This window comes from Zalophus californianus, chromosome X, assembly GCF_009762305.2.
Source record: "Zalophus californianus isolate mZalCal1 chromosome X, mZalCal1.pri.v2, whole genome shotgun sequence".
Classification (NCBI taxonomy): domain Eukaryota; kingdom Metazoa; phylum Chordata; class Mammalia; order Carnivora; family Otariidae; genus Zalophus; species Zalophus californianus.
In genome coordinates this window covers 86,380,442-86,397,682 of record NC_045612.1, presented here as the reverse complement: position 1 = coordinate 86,397,682, position 17,241 = coordinate 86,380,442, and the positions used below count along the sequence as shown (strand labels likewise).

General features: G+C 43.2%; 1 protein-coding gene across 2 annotated transcripts; it reads right to left on the bottom strand.

The window, feature by feature from the left end:
* Positions 1-6,330: 6,330 nt before the first annotated feature.
* Positions 6,331-16,580, bottom strand: AKAP4 (A-kinase anchoring protein 4). Of its 2 annotated transcripts, none has more exons than XM_027607446.1 (6): positions 15,731-15,883; positions 14,097-14,192; positions 12,999-13,049; positions 12,331-12,432; positions 7,712-9,850; positions 6,331-6,675 (listed from the first exon to the last, which is right to left on the bottom strand). In XM_027607446.1, the coding sequence occupies exons 2-6, from the start codon at positions 14,190-14,192 to the stop codon at positions 6,520-6,522; spliced, it is 2,544 nt and encodes an 847-aa protein (XP_027463247.1). In that variant the 5' UTR covers positions 15,731-15,883; the 3' UTR covers positions 6,331-6,519. The 2 variants fall into 2 exon arrangements, with proteins under 2 accessions (XP_027463247.1, XP_027463248.1); XM_027607447.1 differs by lacking the exon at positions 15,731-15,883 and adding an exon at positions 16,436-16,580 and having other exon boundaries at positions 6,345-6,675.
* Positions 16,581-17,241: the final 661 nt, after the last annotated feature.

The following is a 17,241-nucleotide window of genomic DNA, read 5'->3' as shown; positions in this document are numbered from 1 at the left end:
CTGTTGGACAGAGTGCAGCCTTAGGGAAGGGAAGTGGAAAACTACCCTTTTCCCCTTCACCAATTGGCTCCACTATAGCTGGAGTTTTCTAGCCAGTCACAGAGGGCGCCCATTATCTCCCCCTCCTGGCCCCCAGAGATATGTTGGCCCAGATGTGGATAAATCTTTTCAACCTCCAGTAAAGTCCAGTGAAGCTGGCATTTTAAAAATGGAAAACGGAGGGGGGGGGGGAAGAAATAAATAACAGCCGAGCAGCACAATGCTCCCTCCAATCCATCCTTCCCACAACAGACTGAGAGAACATTCTAGAACATACATCTCACCCGAAACTGCCAGGCTCATTGGCCTTAGGAGTGAGTCCAAAATTTTCACCATGATACATAAGGCCGTTCACAATCGGATGCCAGCTGCCTTTTCCAGGTTTGTCATCCATGACCTCCCTTTCTCAGAGCCTACACTCCAGCTACCATATGTCTCTCAAGTTCCCAAACAAGTCACATTTTATTCATCTCTGAACTTTTGCACATGTATGACCACCCACCAGCCACTTAAATCAAGCACAGTGTTTCAGAGTACAGGCTCCAGAATCCGGCTGCCAGGGCTGAATCCCAGGTATGGGCAAGTCTCTGATTCTGTCTTCATTTGTTTCAGTTGCAAAATGGGGCTACCAGTAGGGGGGCAGCAAGCATCAGGTGAGAGGCCTGGCCCAAAGTCAGCACACAGTACATGTTAGCTATTACTCAACAAACATTGATTAGCTGGCTGCCTGGTAGGCGGGAGACCCTTTCTATCCATCTGTCGTGTGCTACTTTAAAGTCCAGAAGAAAGGCAGATCCAGAAACAGGGCATTGTCATGCCGAGGGATCAAAGCACGGATAGAGCTCTATGAGCCTGAAGGAGCAACTTAGGGCTTCCCTCCCTTTCACCCTTTCCTCAGCTGGATTCACCTCAGGTGTTAGTTACCTCGAATTCGATTTTTAGCCAGGCCCTGAGGCTTGAGGAAGATGGGAGAAAGTAGGGCTGGTATTCAGACTTTAGGCACTGGTACAGCCCTGCTGGCTGTGAAAATTTCAGAATGCTTTTGATACTGATTGGCAACTCGCCTGAGCAGCCCAAGTGGTCCTGAACCTCTCCTCCCCACGCCCGCGCCTCTGTAGTCTGGCTCTTGGGAACACTGATTGGGCACCATCAGGGGCTGCCCTCGTTCCCTGCCAGGGCACACATGCGCTAGCTTGTCTGGCATTGTTCTTCCGCTCTGGTGGCCCAGCCCCCTCCCACCAATGGTAGAGGCCCTGGGCACTGTGAGCAAATGCGAAGTATCACTTTGTTCCACGAGGATGCGTTTTAAGCACCACCTCTGCTTGCACTTGGGAATATTGCCTGCTCCATGAGTCCCAGGAGCCGTCCCAGCTGCCTGCTGCCGTGGGGTAGTTTTCGGCCTTCTTCTGGGCCAAGGTCTATGCCTACAATACCCTTTGGAAACCTGTGCCTATTCACCAGCCTGGATTCTTTCCAGGCAACCACTGACACCACTCCAGAGGTTCCTGTTGCCTCCGAGACAGGCCTACTCTATTCTGTCAGTATTACCTGCACTCTGCCAGGACTTATCCTGACGTATGACGTGATGGACAAGAAGCAGTACAAAATGGGAGCTTCAGAGGCAGGACTATCTATCTGTGTTTGAATCCTAACTCTACTACTTCCTCTAACTGTGTGAACTTGAGCAAGTTATTCTGCCTCTCTGGGCCTCGGTTGCCTCATCTGCAAGATGGGCTAATAAAGGTACTTACCTCAGAGGGTTGGTGGGAGGATTAAAGTGGAAAGCACTTAAAAGAATGCCTGACACACAGTAAAGGCTCAGTAAAAGTTATTCTTATTTTAATTATTTAAATTTAAATATTTAACAATAACTTTAATTATTATCATTCTTGTTTTAATTTTTATTTATTCTCATTTTAATTATTTAATAATTATTTAATAATTATTTAATTATTGTTTAATGGGTGCATTTAGGCACATTTTCAAACATTTTTCACCTTGCTTGTCTCTTTGATCTGCACAACACCTCCAGAGAAGTAGATATGAAAGGTATTGATTAGCATCCTGATTTTTAAGGTGAGGAAACGGGCACTTGGCTATATTAAGACGATTAAGTGATATTAAATGGCCATGGTTAGTCATGAATTTTCTGATACCCCATTTAATGCTACTTTTCCCCAGCAGGGAACACTGAAGTAGTGGATCACTGTTCATTCAATAAACATTTATTGAATGGCGACTAGGCATCAGGCACTGTGCTGGGTACTGAGGATAGAGTAGTGGACAAGACAGACGGGTCCCTGTGCTCCTGGGGTTACCATTCTAGTGGGAAAAGACAGTCAATAAGCAAGTAAATAAGAACACAAAGGATAGATCAGTTCGGGTGATGAGAATAAGGCAGGGTGATGTAATAAAGGGTAGCCATGGGAGATAGGGTAGTGAAGGAAGGCTTTTCTGAGGAGGAGCTGGAAAGCTTCTCACCTTGGATACATAGCTGGGATCTGGGAGGGAAATTCTCCCAAAGACAGAGTTCCAAGGCCTGCTCAGGGCCACACAGCCAAGTGGAAGGGGAAGGAGGAGGGCTGCAAGTTAAGGGTGGCTCAGAGCCCAAAGTCACAAAGACTTGCTAAATGGGAGACTTTCTGGAAAGAGGCAGAAGAACAGTAAACTTGTGAACAGTGGAAGGGGATTGTTTTCCTATAGGTATTAGGTTTAAATATGTTTATGTAAATATGTTTAAAAACTAACTTTGTTGAAATATAATCTAGATAGAATCTAGATAGAATAACGTTCACTCATTTTAAGTCTTGAGAAATGTATACATACACCTGTGTTAAACACATTTCCTCTCAAAGTATATAGTTTAACATTTCCATAACCCTAAAATTTTTCCTTGTGACCCTTTGTAGTCAATTCTGGTCGGGTATTTTGCAAATGTGCCTCAGTTTGTGTTTATCTGATGGTTTCTCATGATTAGACTAGGGTCATGGGTTTTTGGCAAGAATGCCTCCGAGGTTCTTCTCATGACATCTTATCAGGAGGTACACGGTATCGATATATCTTTACTGATGATGTTAACCTTGATCACCTACTTAAGGTGTGACTGATGGGCTCATCTGTTGTGAAGTTATGATTTTTCCCCCTTGCAATGAATAAATGTCTCGGGGGAGATACTTCAAGAGTATCCCATAAAGATTTAAAATGGCATTATAGGAGATCTGTATGTTGAATTAAAGAGTGATGTTTTATTTAGTTTTACTAGCCAGGAGCATGGTCTATTTTCCTATTTATCTGTTTTCTTTTAGTTTTCTCCTTCATTTTTTTTTTTAAGATGTTATTTATTTATTTGTCAGAGAGAAAGAGAGAGCGTGTGCACAAGCAGGAGGAGTGGCAGGCCGAGGGAGAAGCAGGCTCTCCGCTGAGCAGGAAGGCGGATGCGGGGCTTGATCCCAGGACCCCGGGGATCATGACCTGAGCCGAAGGCAGATGCTTAACTGTCTGAGCCACCCAGGCGTCCCTCTCGTTCATGTTTTACAGTTTGTTTTTTAATAAACATGGACTCTGAATTACTAGGATGGCAGTGTGATAGAATGGAAAGAACATAGTATTTGACTGAGGCAAACCTGGATTTGAATCCCCAACTCTCCCACTTACTGATCATATGTATGGCCTAGAAAAAGGCCGTGAAGCCCGAGCTCCTGATTTCTCATCTGTAAAAACATCTAATAACAAACCCTCTCACTGAGGTTTTTGAAAGAAGTAAAGCACTAGTAGTGTCTGGCACTCAGTAAGTGCTCTGTAAATGTCATTTTTTGCCTTCCTTAATACCCAAGTGTTTAGTATTATTGTCACTATGGTAATTAGACTCTCCTCTTTGTGGCTGGGTGGCTCTAGCATATAGACGTTTGACAGATTCTTTTAAATTTTTTTCATGTTCTGACACCCCCGAGGCTGGATTTTTTTACATGTCTCTGAGTCACTGGGGAGAAAGCAGCTAGAAATGTTTTAGTTGATGGCAAATTCCTATAGCTCACAAGTATCTTCTATCCTATACCTTTGCAAAACTCCTTCAGTACCTCTGGTGTTTGAGGATTTGCTTTTCATGGATGACTAAATATATCGTATGCAAAAGTGGCATTTTTATTTCTGCCTCTCCTGTATTCCTACTTTGTGCTTATTTTCCTTCTTTCGTTATAGAACTGTTTTAAAGTGGAATTTTAACAGGGAAAACCTTATGTGGTTCCTGTTTTTAACCAGAATTAATCTAATATGAGCTTTGGTTGACAGCAATGTACTCTTAGGTTAAGCAAGAGAGAAAACCCTGCACCACCCCTCTCCTCACCGCTGAATTTTTTAGGGTTTATAAATTTTTATTTAAATTCAATTAATTAATGTACAGCATATTATTACTTTCAGACGTAGAGTTTAGGGATTCATCAGTTGCATGTAACACCCAGTGCTCATTACATCCCGTGTCCTCCTTAATGTCCATCATCAGTTACCCCATCCCCCCAACCCCCTCCCCTCCAGCAACCCTCAGTTTGTTTCCCTGAGTTAAGAGCCTCTCTGATCTAAAAAAAAAAAAAAAAAATGAGTTTTTTAAGGCTTAAGTGAAACTTTGTTTTCTTTGTTTTGTCTCCCTCGATCCAAATTTTATTTCCCCTTTCCCAAACTTGTTTGACTTATTCGTTCTCTTCCTAAGTTTTTTAGGCAGGGACTTCATTCATTGTTGCTTTTTTTGTACCGATACAGGCTTTGGGGGCAATACGTTCTCTAAATATTGCCTTGGAAATCTCCCACAAAGTGTTACTCCCATAAAATCAGTCTTGCCAATTTTTCCTTTTACCTCAAACTCCATTATGGTTTGGCACAGCACCATTACTGATCTTCTGTATTACAATTTTTGATATTTTGTTCAGCATGGATTTGGGGGAATATTAATTTCAATTTTTTTTGAAGATAGTGCATTAAAACCTTTCTTTTGATTACTGAGTTTTTGGTTCCCCCTTAAATTTTGTCCCCGAGGCAAGTGCCTTTCTCACCTCACCTCAGCCTAGTGGTGGCCCTGCAGTAACCTCCCAGATGAGTTTTGCTCACAACTTCCTTTTGAAATGGAGGCCTGATGTTCCGAGACACCACAACTGTCAGATATTTCAAGCCAATTCAATCACCCACCAGGAGATACTCATGGATTCCTTCTCTTTCCACTCCTGTTGTCCCTTTCCTACTACACGTGGGGCTCTCCGCTCAGCCAAAGTCCTTGTCTATTTTCAACTGCTGCCATTGAGCATGGCCACATTGCTGATAGGGTGCCTGGGGTCACTTCTCCATTTAGAGAGGTGAAAGGCCAGGGCCTCGCCCTCCAGGAATAAACCCCAAGGACTGTTGAGCTCCTCCAGACCCTTGTCAGAGCCCTATTGTGGTCCAAAGCATTCCTTTCTCTGCTGGAGTCCGTCAGCTCTGGCAAAAATCAAGTTTCCTCACCCTAATCTTACCTCATCCACACAAGTTTCCTTGAGAAATTATGGAAGAGAAACGCTTTCTTGGAATCCTCAATTGTCAGAACTGGAAGGGCCCTTAGAGACCATTTTGCCCCAACTCCCCTCATTTAGCAGAACATATAACTTCCTTTGCTCTATTTCCACGTTCCAAGGAATCCCCAAGGCCGTCTCATAATAAAAGTCAGGAGGAAGTCAAGAGCCAAGTTAATCAAGGAAGTAAACTACTATGGGACCCAGCTGTGCTCAGGGAGGATTGCGTCATCAGAAATCCAGCCCTGGTCCCAGGATTTGTTTATTAAGGATTTTCTTCAAGGAGAAAGGGAAGGATCTGTGGTAGCTCAACTCTAAAGCTTTTCCTGGGGCGGCTGTGACTAGAAAAGGTTTGATTAGCTTTCATTCACGTCGGGGGAGTTCTAAAAGTCCTGCTTTGAAGAGGCCTGCCTTTACTTCTGACTGGTCCAAGCGTTGGGGAGAAGTGGGCAAGGTTTGCCTCTGTGCCGCTTACCTCCCCCCAAAAAGTACCTCTCTGGGTCCCATACTCAGAGAAGCCTGCTTTCAGTTTGGAAGCATATCAAGAGCACTTGAAACTATGTTAGGATGGGCTTTTGCAAACCAGATTACTTAGGGACTTAGGACATATGTTATATCCCTGTGTCTTGGGTGCTCAGAAAAGAACCCAGGGTGAGATCTGGACACAAGTCCAACCCTATATCACCCATTCTCCCAGAATTCAACCCATTCTCCTTCCTCGCCTCAGATCTATCGGATCAAGAAAACAATTATACTTTTTAAATTTTTTTTATTCATGTTCTTGCCCAGCTTTTGGACACCCTGTATTTGCACAGTCCAACTGCTCAGATGTATTAGGAAATACAATCATGTGGTATGCAGTTCACTGGCCTGATGGGTAGGGGTGTTCAGGCTGGGATGGAATGCTGCTAGGGGGAGTAAATGGAGAGGAGTCGAAGGAGTTGTTAGCTCACAGGTTAGTGAGCAACCAGTCTAGCAGTTGTTTCCTAGCCATGTTTCCCACAGCTTCATCCAGTTGTTGCTCCTTGGCAAACTTCATGACCTCTTGAAGAAGATCCCCTACACTGTACCCCTTCTCTGCTGCCTTAGCTGAAACTTCAGGAAGCTGTGGAGAGAGCAGAGGTAGCTTTGAGTCACGTAATGCTTTTGGAGAAGGGACCCAGGTGGATCAAGGGGACCCTCCCCTACTCACCTTCCCACCCACCCCACCCACGCTGCTAGGACTAGAGTAAAGCCTGACACAGATCCAGCACTGGAGGCTTCTGACCTGACTTTCCTCTTTCCTTTGTGCCTCCTCTAATGACGTAGCTCCAAATGCCACAAGGACTTTCTTTTTGAGCTTTAGAAAACAAACTCTGGAATTAACTGTGTTCACCAAACACTTCTCATAGGTGCTAGATCCTTCAGTTAGTCTGTGATGATTGCTAGGTCAAGGTTAGGGGTCGCCATTCCCCAGCTTCCCTAAGAAAAGTATGAGGTGAGAAGTAGGGACAATCTCCTGGTCCTGGACTGAAAATAATTTGGTTCAGTATTTTATTTCTCTTAACTCCATCTGATGTAAAGAACACAGTTGTGGGGTGTGTGTGTGAGAGAGGGAGGGAGGAAGAGAGAGGAGAGAGAGAGAAGAGAGAACTTGTATGTGCATGAATGCTGGCCTCTGTGAAAGTGGAGGGCAAGGCCAGGACTAGGGCGAAGCAAGTGAGGTACCTAGGGCAAAAAATTTAAGGAGGTAAGTACTCTTGGGGCACTTGCAGGACACATGAGTTTGGGGAGGAGCTCCCTTTTCCTTTTTTTTTTTTCCTCTCTCCAATCCTTTGAGGGCCCTCAAACTCAAAACGTAAGACTTAAAAATTGCTCCCTGATGTGTTACCGAATAGTTTGTTGAAAGGATCACTGATAAAATGAGCTAACCTCACTTCTCCTCTTGGTGGAAATGCGCAGGCCTTGAGGTATCCAGAGCCCCACTCAGTTAATGGTTTATCACTTTGTCTTTTTATGAAGTGCAAGCAATTTGTGAAATGCACAGTAAAGAATAGGCTTGGGAAAAAATTGGACTGCTCTTGGGCTCTAAGTACAATGCTGCCTCCCTCCCCCTGCCCATTGCAACCCTCTTTTCTTCTTGCGCCTGTTGCGTTGCTTACCTTCTCCAGTTGTCCATCGTCATCTCCCATGAAGTAGAGCATGGGCACGTTAAATTGGGAGGCTGCAAGCCACTGCAGGACAGCCTGGAGCTGCTTCTGCAAGCTGCTTGTTGAGCACTGATTATTAACTATGACTTCAGGCCCAGGAGAGTCTTGATAGTTCTGTGACGTCGCACCATCATGACTACATCTGGAGCCACCAACCTGGTAATTGCGGTTGTTTGCCAAGGCTGCTTGTTCTTCCAACTCAGCAAGGGCTGCCCCGTTATTACTATACTTAGCCATGATAAGGCACAACTTCATCACAGATTCTACCAGTTGATCTATAAATTGGTAGTTCACTTGCTTCATCCCACTGATAAAGTCAGGTTCTTGATTGTCCTGGCATTGTTCTTCCCCTCTGTCAGGCTTCTTGGACACGGAAGCCGCTTTTTTTGTCCTGGGCTCAGAATGCTTGTTCTCACCTTCGCATAGATCCTCACAGTTGAAGGGGCTCTCACTAAGCAGTTTCTGAATCAGCATTAGAACGATGTTTGACATATCCAGCTTCTGAGAGTCCAACTGTTGATTTTCCTTCAGGGAGGTGGATGGTCCCGGAGCTCCACAAGATTCTAGATGTTTCATTGAAAGTGCTTTGGCACTTTGGCCACTTCCAGACTTTTCGTATTGGGCATTCTGAGTCATATAGCCCATGGTAGAACCAGGACACTCTTCTTCAAATGCATCTTTGCCTTTGGCCTGCTGGGTCAGATGGTACTGGATCAGCATAAGGGCAGACACAATCAAGTCCTTTGCCAGTGAATCCGTGGAAGGGCTGATCTTTTCTCTTTTTTCCTCTTTATTGGCACATGCTTTGCCAGGCATCTTGCCTTGGTTTCCCTGCTTTTGGTTCCACATGGTCAGGCTCTCCTTGAGGATGTGCTCACTGACTTTCTCGGCGCTGGTCAACGACTTGCACTGCTCCGGTTTCATTTTGCCTTTGTCCTTCTCCTTCATCTCAGCTTTCATGGCTGAGAATTCAAGACTTTGGTTCTTGCATTTGGGATCGTGGGACCCAGCTTTCAAGGATGCATATGACAGACTCTGAGATTTAGTCTCCTTCTTCTCGCCAAGAAGAGCACTGACCAGACGCTTCAGCATAGCTTCCATGATATCTGCAGCATTTTGTTTTCCGTGGTTGAACAGATTCCTCTTGACAGCAGAGACAAAGTCCGAGTCGGTCATCAGGACCCCAGTGATATTATGCAGGTTCTTCATGCAGGAATCAATCAAATCAGACACAATTTCTTTGGTGTGTCTTAACAACACTCTCTTCAGGACCACACAGGCCGGAATTGGCTTTCCAGAGCTATGTACTTTCAAGGTCTTCATAACAGAGACCATCATGTCAGATGCTACCTGATTTGCATAAACCATGAGCCCTTTGCTGATAGAATCTGCAAATTCTTTACTATCTCTTTGGCACATCTGTTTGTCCCCACCCTTGTTCTTGCTGGATAATTCACTATACAGAAAGGTTTTCTGGCCACCTTCCCTGCACTCTTCCCCAGTGCCCCGCATTTCTGCCGAGGTCAATTCCACAGCATCATGGGCCATTTCAGAAGCAATCTTGCTCACAGCACTGTGGGGGCTGTTTTTCCCTTTGTCCCCAGGGGATGGGTAGAGAGAATGATGGAGGCATTTGCTTCCACCTTCCCACTTCTCCTTGATCTCCTTACGGGCCATCTGGATTACCAGGGAGGATAGTCGGTTGACGTAGAAGGAAAGGTCATCCATAGAACATTCACCATCAAGGGAAATCACTGCCCTCTGAGTGCTAGGAGATTTGGCTGGAGGAGTGGAAGGACTCTGGTTATTGTTGGTGTTTTTGGCTGCTGTCATTTCTAGATGTAGGCTTTGAGGTCCGTTGGCCATATAATCCATGTTCAGTTGATCAGCATAGACACTGTAGCAGTTCCCAGAGGGTAGTTTGTGATATTTGCCTTCTGTGTCTCCCACTTTATGTTTATAGCTAGAGGCCGAGGGGCTCAGTGCATGTTGAAAACCCAAGGAATACTTCTGGAGGTCATTGAGAAGCCAATTGAGGACACTTATGGGATCAGAGGGAGCTTGTTTGAAAAGGCACACAGATCCCTCCATCTAAAAAAAGAAGAACACCTATCCATAAGAGTTTGGGTAGGGTACTTCTTTCCCTTATTTTATTTAGAAGATATATCTTCTAAACTGCACAGATTAGGGATTTGGCCTTTAGAATTTTGCAGGGGAATGTAACATACAATTAAAACCATTAATACACAAACACAAGTGGCAGCAGCAAAAGCTGAGTATATGCATTTGTGTACCTAACTATATTTAAGTGTTATCAATATATTTGTCAATTTCATCTGTGTATGTGTTCTTATCTCAGTATGTGTCAAAAATGTATCCTTGTATCCATTGTGTGCGTATGCACATCAATACAGCAATTTCTAAGTGTATCTCTACAGATGTGAGAATGTGTCAGTCTGTCTTGTGAAAGGTGTAAATGTGCCTTTGTGTATGTGTGTGTATATGTGTGTGTCAGTGCCCATGTGTGAGTATGTGTAAGCATGTGTAATAATGTGTTGACATCAATACTCACGGCCTACTGTATAGGCCAACATGTATATGTTAGTGTGTACCTTTTGTACATGTGTGGGATTGTAACCATAAGAGTGTGTATGTCAGTGTGTCTGAGAATATGCAAGTAAACAAGTGTCGATTGGAAATGATGTGCATATATTTATGATGTAAATCTACTAGCATGTATCATGCAGCTATAAATGCATTTGTATATATTAGAGCATACATTCACATATTAACATACATACTCAATAATTAATGTATGATCTATTAATAAATGTGTATGTTAAAATATGAATCATATGTGTAAATAGGTGATTGTATAGTGACTGTGTAGTCTGTCAGTAAATTAGGTGTCATTTATGTTATATTTATATGCTGTGTCCGTGCTTGCGAATGTGTGTCAGTATTGCACACACTCCGGCATTTGAGTTTGTGTGTGAGAACATGAGTGGGGATGTTATTGCAGTTGTGTCGATGTGTGTATCAGCGCATACAAACAAGAGTTAGTGACTTTGTATCATCTTGTTTAAGTTTCCATGGGTGTGTATCAGCATGAAGTATATTTATGTGTGTATGCCTATACCTGAGTCTGTGTGGTTACTGTGTTTTGATCAAAGGCTATGGGTGTGTGAGTATACGTTTATGTGTGGTGTGCATGCACATATATGGGTGTTTATGTGCGTCATATGTGGGCATGTCTGGGTATCTGGCTGTATAACTCTATACCTTTGTGTATGTGTATTAAGTCATTGTTTATGAATAGGTCAATATACCTAAGTTTGGTATATTAGTGCTTGTGTGTTTGTCGATGTCACGTGTAGCCAGACATGAGGACATCTTTGCTTGTATAAATTATTTTTTGTTAACGTATATAAATGTACACATCGATGTGTCACTTTGGATAGATTTGTATGCTTGTGACTGTGTGTGCCCGTGTCTGAATATGTGTATATGTATTGTACACATCTTCTACTTGGCGCTAAGTGCCCTTGCCCTCTTTGCCCCTTCCACTGCTTCATCTCCTGTCTTTTCACAGAATTCCTGGAAACGTGAGGTCATGAGGTCAACTTTTTGCAAACGGGTTTGACACAATCAAGGAGATCTGCCTTGTGTGCAGGAAATATGGACGGCTCTTTTAAAAGTAAACACCAGGTATAATTTATCCCTTTCTTGAGACTCCAAAATGGAGTTGGCAGCAACCCCCAACTGAACCCAAAACTATTTAGAGAATATTTTGTAACTGGCTTTTCCTTCCTTAGAGCCCACTCTCATTATTCTAAATGTGTCCGGGGCCAGAAATGATGTTTCTCATTATAACATGAGCCCAGGAAGATAGAACAAGAAATACTTGACTCTTTTGCACTAAAGCAAAATATCCCGTTCCAATACCAGCCACTCCAGGCTTGCAGGACTGTGGGGGTGACTTCTCATGTGTTCTAATGCTTACCCCAAACCAGGAGCCTAACAGATATAATTTAGAATAATTACACAAAAACAAAGGATTCTGTATGTGACAGTGGCATGCAAGTCCAATTTGTTCTAGTTTTATGCTGCCCAACAGCCTAGGTAATCTCTTAGACAACAGGGTAGGAAGACGGCAACTATAGTTCTTGGTCATTGCGGATTCTCTCTGCTCTATATCCTCATTCTTCCCTCTTGGTCTCCGGGCAACATAGGGCACACAAGTCTATTACAAGCCAGCAAAGAACATTGCAAAGGATCTGGCTTATAAGCCCATATCTTTATTAGGATAAGAATAGCAAGGTTATATTTGGAGTAGGCCCCTGAAATCAGGAAAGGGCATTCTGAGCCTTTGTGATTAGTGCTATTGTTAGACACCCGGGCATTGAACTTACCGGGACTCTCAAGTTAGGACCGCGTTCTCTAGAATGTCATACTGTTCAAATTTATGGGCCTGTTTGACAATAGTTATCTTACTATCTCTGAACCAGAGTCCTCAGACTCAGCACTGGGCTCTGAGAATTAGAAAGGGTGAGCTCAGAGGCTAAGTATACCTTAGACTGGTCTTGCTTCTCGGTATCCTTGATCACGATAATCTCTTTTTCTTCCAGATTTCCCAAGTTTAAGTCACCTTCCGAACTGGAACCAGCAGCATCCTATGGAATTAAGGGGTAAGATTTTTATGAAGTGGATTTTTGAGACGTCTCTAGGCTGCCCTCCTAGGCTACCACTTCAATGTATGAACGCTATGTCCCCTATTATCCCTCTTCTTTCTGAAGGAGAGGTAGGACTGTGATGCTAGCTAGTCTTTGAAGAATGATAAAGTTCCCACCACAAATTACTACTCCCCCTCGCCCTGGCCCCACTGAAGGTATTCACAAAGTTGTCAGTCTCAGGAACCATACATATCCCATTAATCATCAAACTTTTGGACAGGTTTTTTTTATTTTTTATTTTACTTCTCTGACATGCTATTTTCCATGCTTTAATTCTTTCATCCCTACCAACAACTTAAGTGGCTTCTAAAATGAGACTTGGTATCAAGAGTGACAGTAAATTCTGAACCAGAGATCCTGGGCTTCCTAGAACAATGGCTTTCCCCTTGAGACTCCTCCACGTTTCCACCTTCTGCCACATCCTTTCCTTTTCCTCATGCTGCCCCTGATAATGCTTCTCAGCAGTTTCCCACCCATTCCGAGTGAGGGGAGCAGAGAATACCCACCTTGCAATCTTTACCTTCCACATTCAGGGTGGACACATCAACAAAGCATATCTGCATCAAATTAGGAGAGTGAATTTAGAAAAACTTTAAAGACCGTAATTTCTTTCTGGGAGATGACAATACCTACCTTATAAGGTTCTTGTGAGGACTGATTGAGATACTGCATGGAAAGCTTTTAGCAGAGTGCCTGTACATAGTAAGTACTCAATAAACGTTAATATGATTATTATGAGGCAGACAGAAGCTTAGCATCACTGTATTTCCTAAGCGAGAATACCTACCTGTCAGAGAAAGGCCCAAAATATCCACATTTATTGAGAAAACTGAGAAGAGAGGTGGCTTGCCTGACTGACACAAACTCAAAGGTGGAACTTCCGTTAGAAGTTGATTCCCCCAGCTCCCAGTTTAGAGCCCTTTCTGCTATAGTGTTCCCAAAGTGTGGTATTTTTACTATTGATGATATAGAATATTTTTGGTGGTACGTAAATAGATGTTTGTATTAATAGGTGCATTTGTTGTTGTTTATTTGGAAAATACATCCTAAAACGTCAAACCTGTGGTATTGTGGACAACAGTGCCTAGGGTGATGGTAATTTTTAAATGTATTTGAATTTTAAATTCCTTTTTAAAAACATTGCAAAAACACATATTAAGTAGTACGAGTGGCACTTGAACATGATAAAAAAAATGTGAAGTACTATGCAAATCACTGAAAGTTTGGGAAACAGAGCATGAAGTATTTTGCCCTCCTGAGGGAGTCCCACTTTAGTGTAACTTACTGGTAGCTAGGTGACATTGTGACTTCAGAAGTGTTAGGTAATAGGGACTGGTAACTAGGCAACCACCACTCCTCCCTCCCCCGAGCTCCCCCCATAGCCCTCCCTCCCCAAGTCCTTTATATCACATCTGGTCCTGCCTCTCCTTTAATTTGTCCTTGTGTGGTGTATAAAGCACACTGGTCCCCCACAGGCCTCCTTGAGCTTGGTTGCTTGGAGACATCACAGTATCGCTCTCCATTAGTCCATCCTGGGCTCCAGGATATCTATACTCCTACACTGATCCTTTCCACTCCTTGGTAGGGGTAATTTTGTATCTTACCACTTTCCGGTCCTGATCTTGCTGTCCTGTTGGGCTGTAGAGATCTACCTTGCACACACTCCTGCGGCTGTGTAACCAGTCAATATCGTCAGACATCTGTAAAGAGAAAGGAAAGAAATCTGAATATATATATGGTTATATATGCTTTTTAGGGACTGGCTGAGTTTGGATAAGAATCTCTGAAGGGCTTTCTGAAACCCATCTCTGGGTTTCAATCAGGTTTAGATTAGGAACTGGTGGGGTGAGCAAAAGGGGAAGGACACTATGAAATGTTTGAACTTGATAATCAAGATCATTATCTTTTAGCACAGTCCATAGTCTCCTTTAATTTAGACTCCTCACACCAAGTATTTGGAATCATGGGAATATCATGTTAACTTGTGAGAAAGCCAGTCAGGAAAAATGGCAGGCTGGGAAGCAAACTCAAAGGTCTAGAGACTGTGGGGATTAAATTTAATGATTTACTTCTACCCAAACTCCACTAAATCTCATCTGTCTCCCCTTTTGTTTGCCCACTCAGGTACCTCAAAGAATAAAGCTCACCTCATCCTCTTTAACTGAATTTTAGTTAACTCCAGTTCAACCAGAGTCTTTCTCATTACATTAAAGAAAGTGAAGTTAGGTAAATAGCTCTAATACTTATTACGTAGGGCCATTGGACAAGACTAGGTACAGTGAATAAATAGCCCCTTTTATGAAAACAACATATAAGATTCCAACATATAGAACAAGTTTCTGAATGTTGAGAAAAGTCTAATAGCTATGAATATAACCAAGAGACAAATGTCTGAGGGAAGACCAGACCCTGATCCCGTAGACCAAGTTTAATTTTATTTTTGAAAGAAAAAAGAATCTCTGCTGCCTTCCTTCAGCCCTCACCCTGCCACCTCCCACCTTGGCCTGAAACTAAAAGTAAAAAGGAAATGGCAGGGACACTGAGTGATTTTTGCTATGTAAGACCTCAGATCTATGTTCAGGAAGATACAGTTAAGAGCTCAGTAGAATTGTTTTGGTTTCTAGGGCTTAAATTTGATTCCGTTTTAAAATTTAACAAGAGAAGCCTTTTTGCTAAGTTATTAGAGGGCTGTTGAATTCCTTCCTCCCACTTCCTTCAAAATTGACACCTCTTTTAACCTCTAGCTCCCTCTCTCCCTTCTTCCATTCCCCCTCCGTCCTCTCTCCTTCCCTCCTCCTCCCTCTCACTCCCCCTCCTTCCCTCCGTTTTCCCCTCTCTCCTCACTCCCTCCCTCTTCCCTGCCCTCCTCTCCTCTCCCCTCCTTCCCTCCTTCCCTCCCTCCCTCCCTCCTTCCCTCCTCCCTCAACATTTTGATAACAGCTATCCTCTGATGGTTGTCTTTTCCATATGATAATACTACATTTCTACCCTTTGCTATCCCCCCCCAATCTTTTTGGGTTCTCACTTCAATAATGTCTACATTTTCCTGGAAAAGTTTTAGGAGAGGGCTTCCCATACCCGCTCAGAAGAGAGAGTTTCTTTCCTTTTTTTTTAAAGCTAGAGATGACTAGCCTAGAAAAAAGGAAGAGGAGTCATAGAGGTCCCTGATATGATTTGGATACAGCCTCAGTCCAAATCCTAAAGAATTAAAAAAAAATAAAATTTGTGAACTCATTACCTTGATAATGAAGTTATTTTAGACTTTTGGTTGAAATTGTGCCACCCAGAAGGGAGATGTGCCCCTTTAGATGGAACTGGGCAGTGCCAAGTTCTTGGGCACCTGAAGCTGGCTGCCACCCCCGTCAGCTGTTGGACGAGACTGATGGGCCAGGCTTTTCCCTGCTGCCTCTGACCCTGGGGTATGACAAAGGAGTTTGTTGGGTCACAATGCCCGCAACTAGCAACCTCAGCAAAGGCGTGGCAGTCTGGCAAACTGAGTAGCCCTTCACACCAAAAGCACATCAGGCTGTCTCCCATACAACAACCCTTTTCTGTTCTCTCTAGGAGGGTACACGTATTTATTTCACATTTTGTCCATCTTACAATCCCTTGATACTTCCCTTCTCTTTACTCTTCTTGTTTCCAGGACAATGTAATCGTATTAGTTACCAGTTTGGTGGGAGTCTGTATTTTTCACATACAGAATCACCGCCAGCCTTTATGAATAAGACAGTATTAATTTTCCCATCTTAGCTTATTTCTCTTTGGGTTTCCCACTAGACATTCAGAGTTATGCGGCAAGAGATCTTTGGATTTATGTAAAGACAGAAAAAATGGCAAAGTCCTTTCTGGTTATCCTGAATAAAAGCAGAAATAGGAAGTTTCACCTCACTGTCAAGATACCCCCGTAGCTAGTCAAAAAGAAGTCAGAAGATGCCCCTACCTTTGTAGTATCAGAGTAGGCTCTTTTATAGGACCTTGGAATGATTTCTTTCTTGTTAATTGGGATGCTGTGATGACCCTTCCAGTCTGACCAGAGATGTTGCTTCTTTGCTCAACCCTCCGTACTCTCCTAAAGCCTTCACGGCCAGCTGGTACCAGAATTTCTACTTCATGACATCACTGTTTCTATAGAGAACAGTGACAACACAAAGTTGGTGGCTCCATTCTTAGGATTCTGGATGTCTAAGTGATCCAGCAAGCTCTAACCTTCATCATGAAGACCAATTATCCCAGAAAAAAGGCCAATCTCCTTGGGACAGGGTCAGCCTTGCACAGACTTTTTTAAGTTATGAAAGGGCCTGAGACCCACTTATTCTTTTTCATTATATGGCCAGTACTGGATTGCTGGCTACTATATTCTTTAGAGGATTATCCAGTAGCCTTTGAGATGCCTTTAGTTTTGCCCCAGTTTGGAAACATTAGCCCATCACCAAATAGCTCACACTGTGCCCAAGACTTGTCTTATCTTCTCCTTGTCCTTTCTCTACATATTACCACTTTAACCGCATGCATGAGAATAAATGCATCTGAATTAAAAATAAGTTGGGAGGATCCCCTAAACAATACAGTTTTGTATTCTTGGTCTACTTCAATTTCCTCTTTTCTTTGTTACCCCTGAGATTGCATGTCTCAACCCTGCCGTACAATTTTGATCTTGTTAGTTCATGGCATAAAAGAGAAACAGAGCTAGACATTTGTTAAAAGTGGCAAGACAGATTTTATTCGACTGCGGTAAGGAAGGGAGTC

Bases quoted from the DNA above. Each gene is read 5' to 3' on its own strand.
- AKAP4 (XM_027607447.1), bottom strand. From the start codon at position 14,192: ATGTCTGACGATATTGACTGGTTACACAGCCGCAGGAGTGTGTGCAAG. The intron at 12,433-12,998 runs GTGGGTATTCTC...TTAATTCCATAG, and splicing joins TGGAAGGTAAAGATTGCAAG to GATGCTGCTGGTTCCAGTTC. The intron at 9,851-12,330 runs GTATACTTAGCC...TTCTTTTTTTAG, and splicing joins AGAAGCAAGACCAGTCTAAG to ATGGAGGGATCTGTGTGCCT.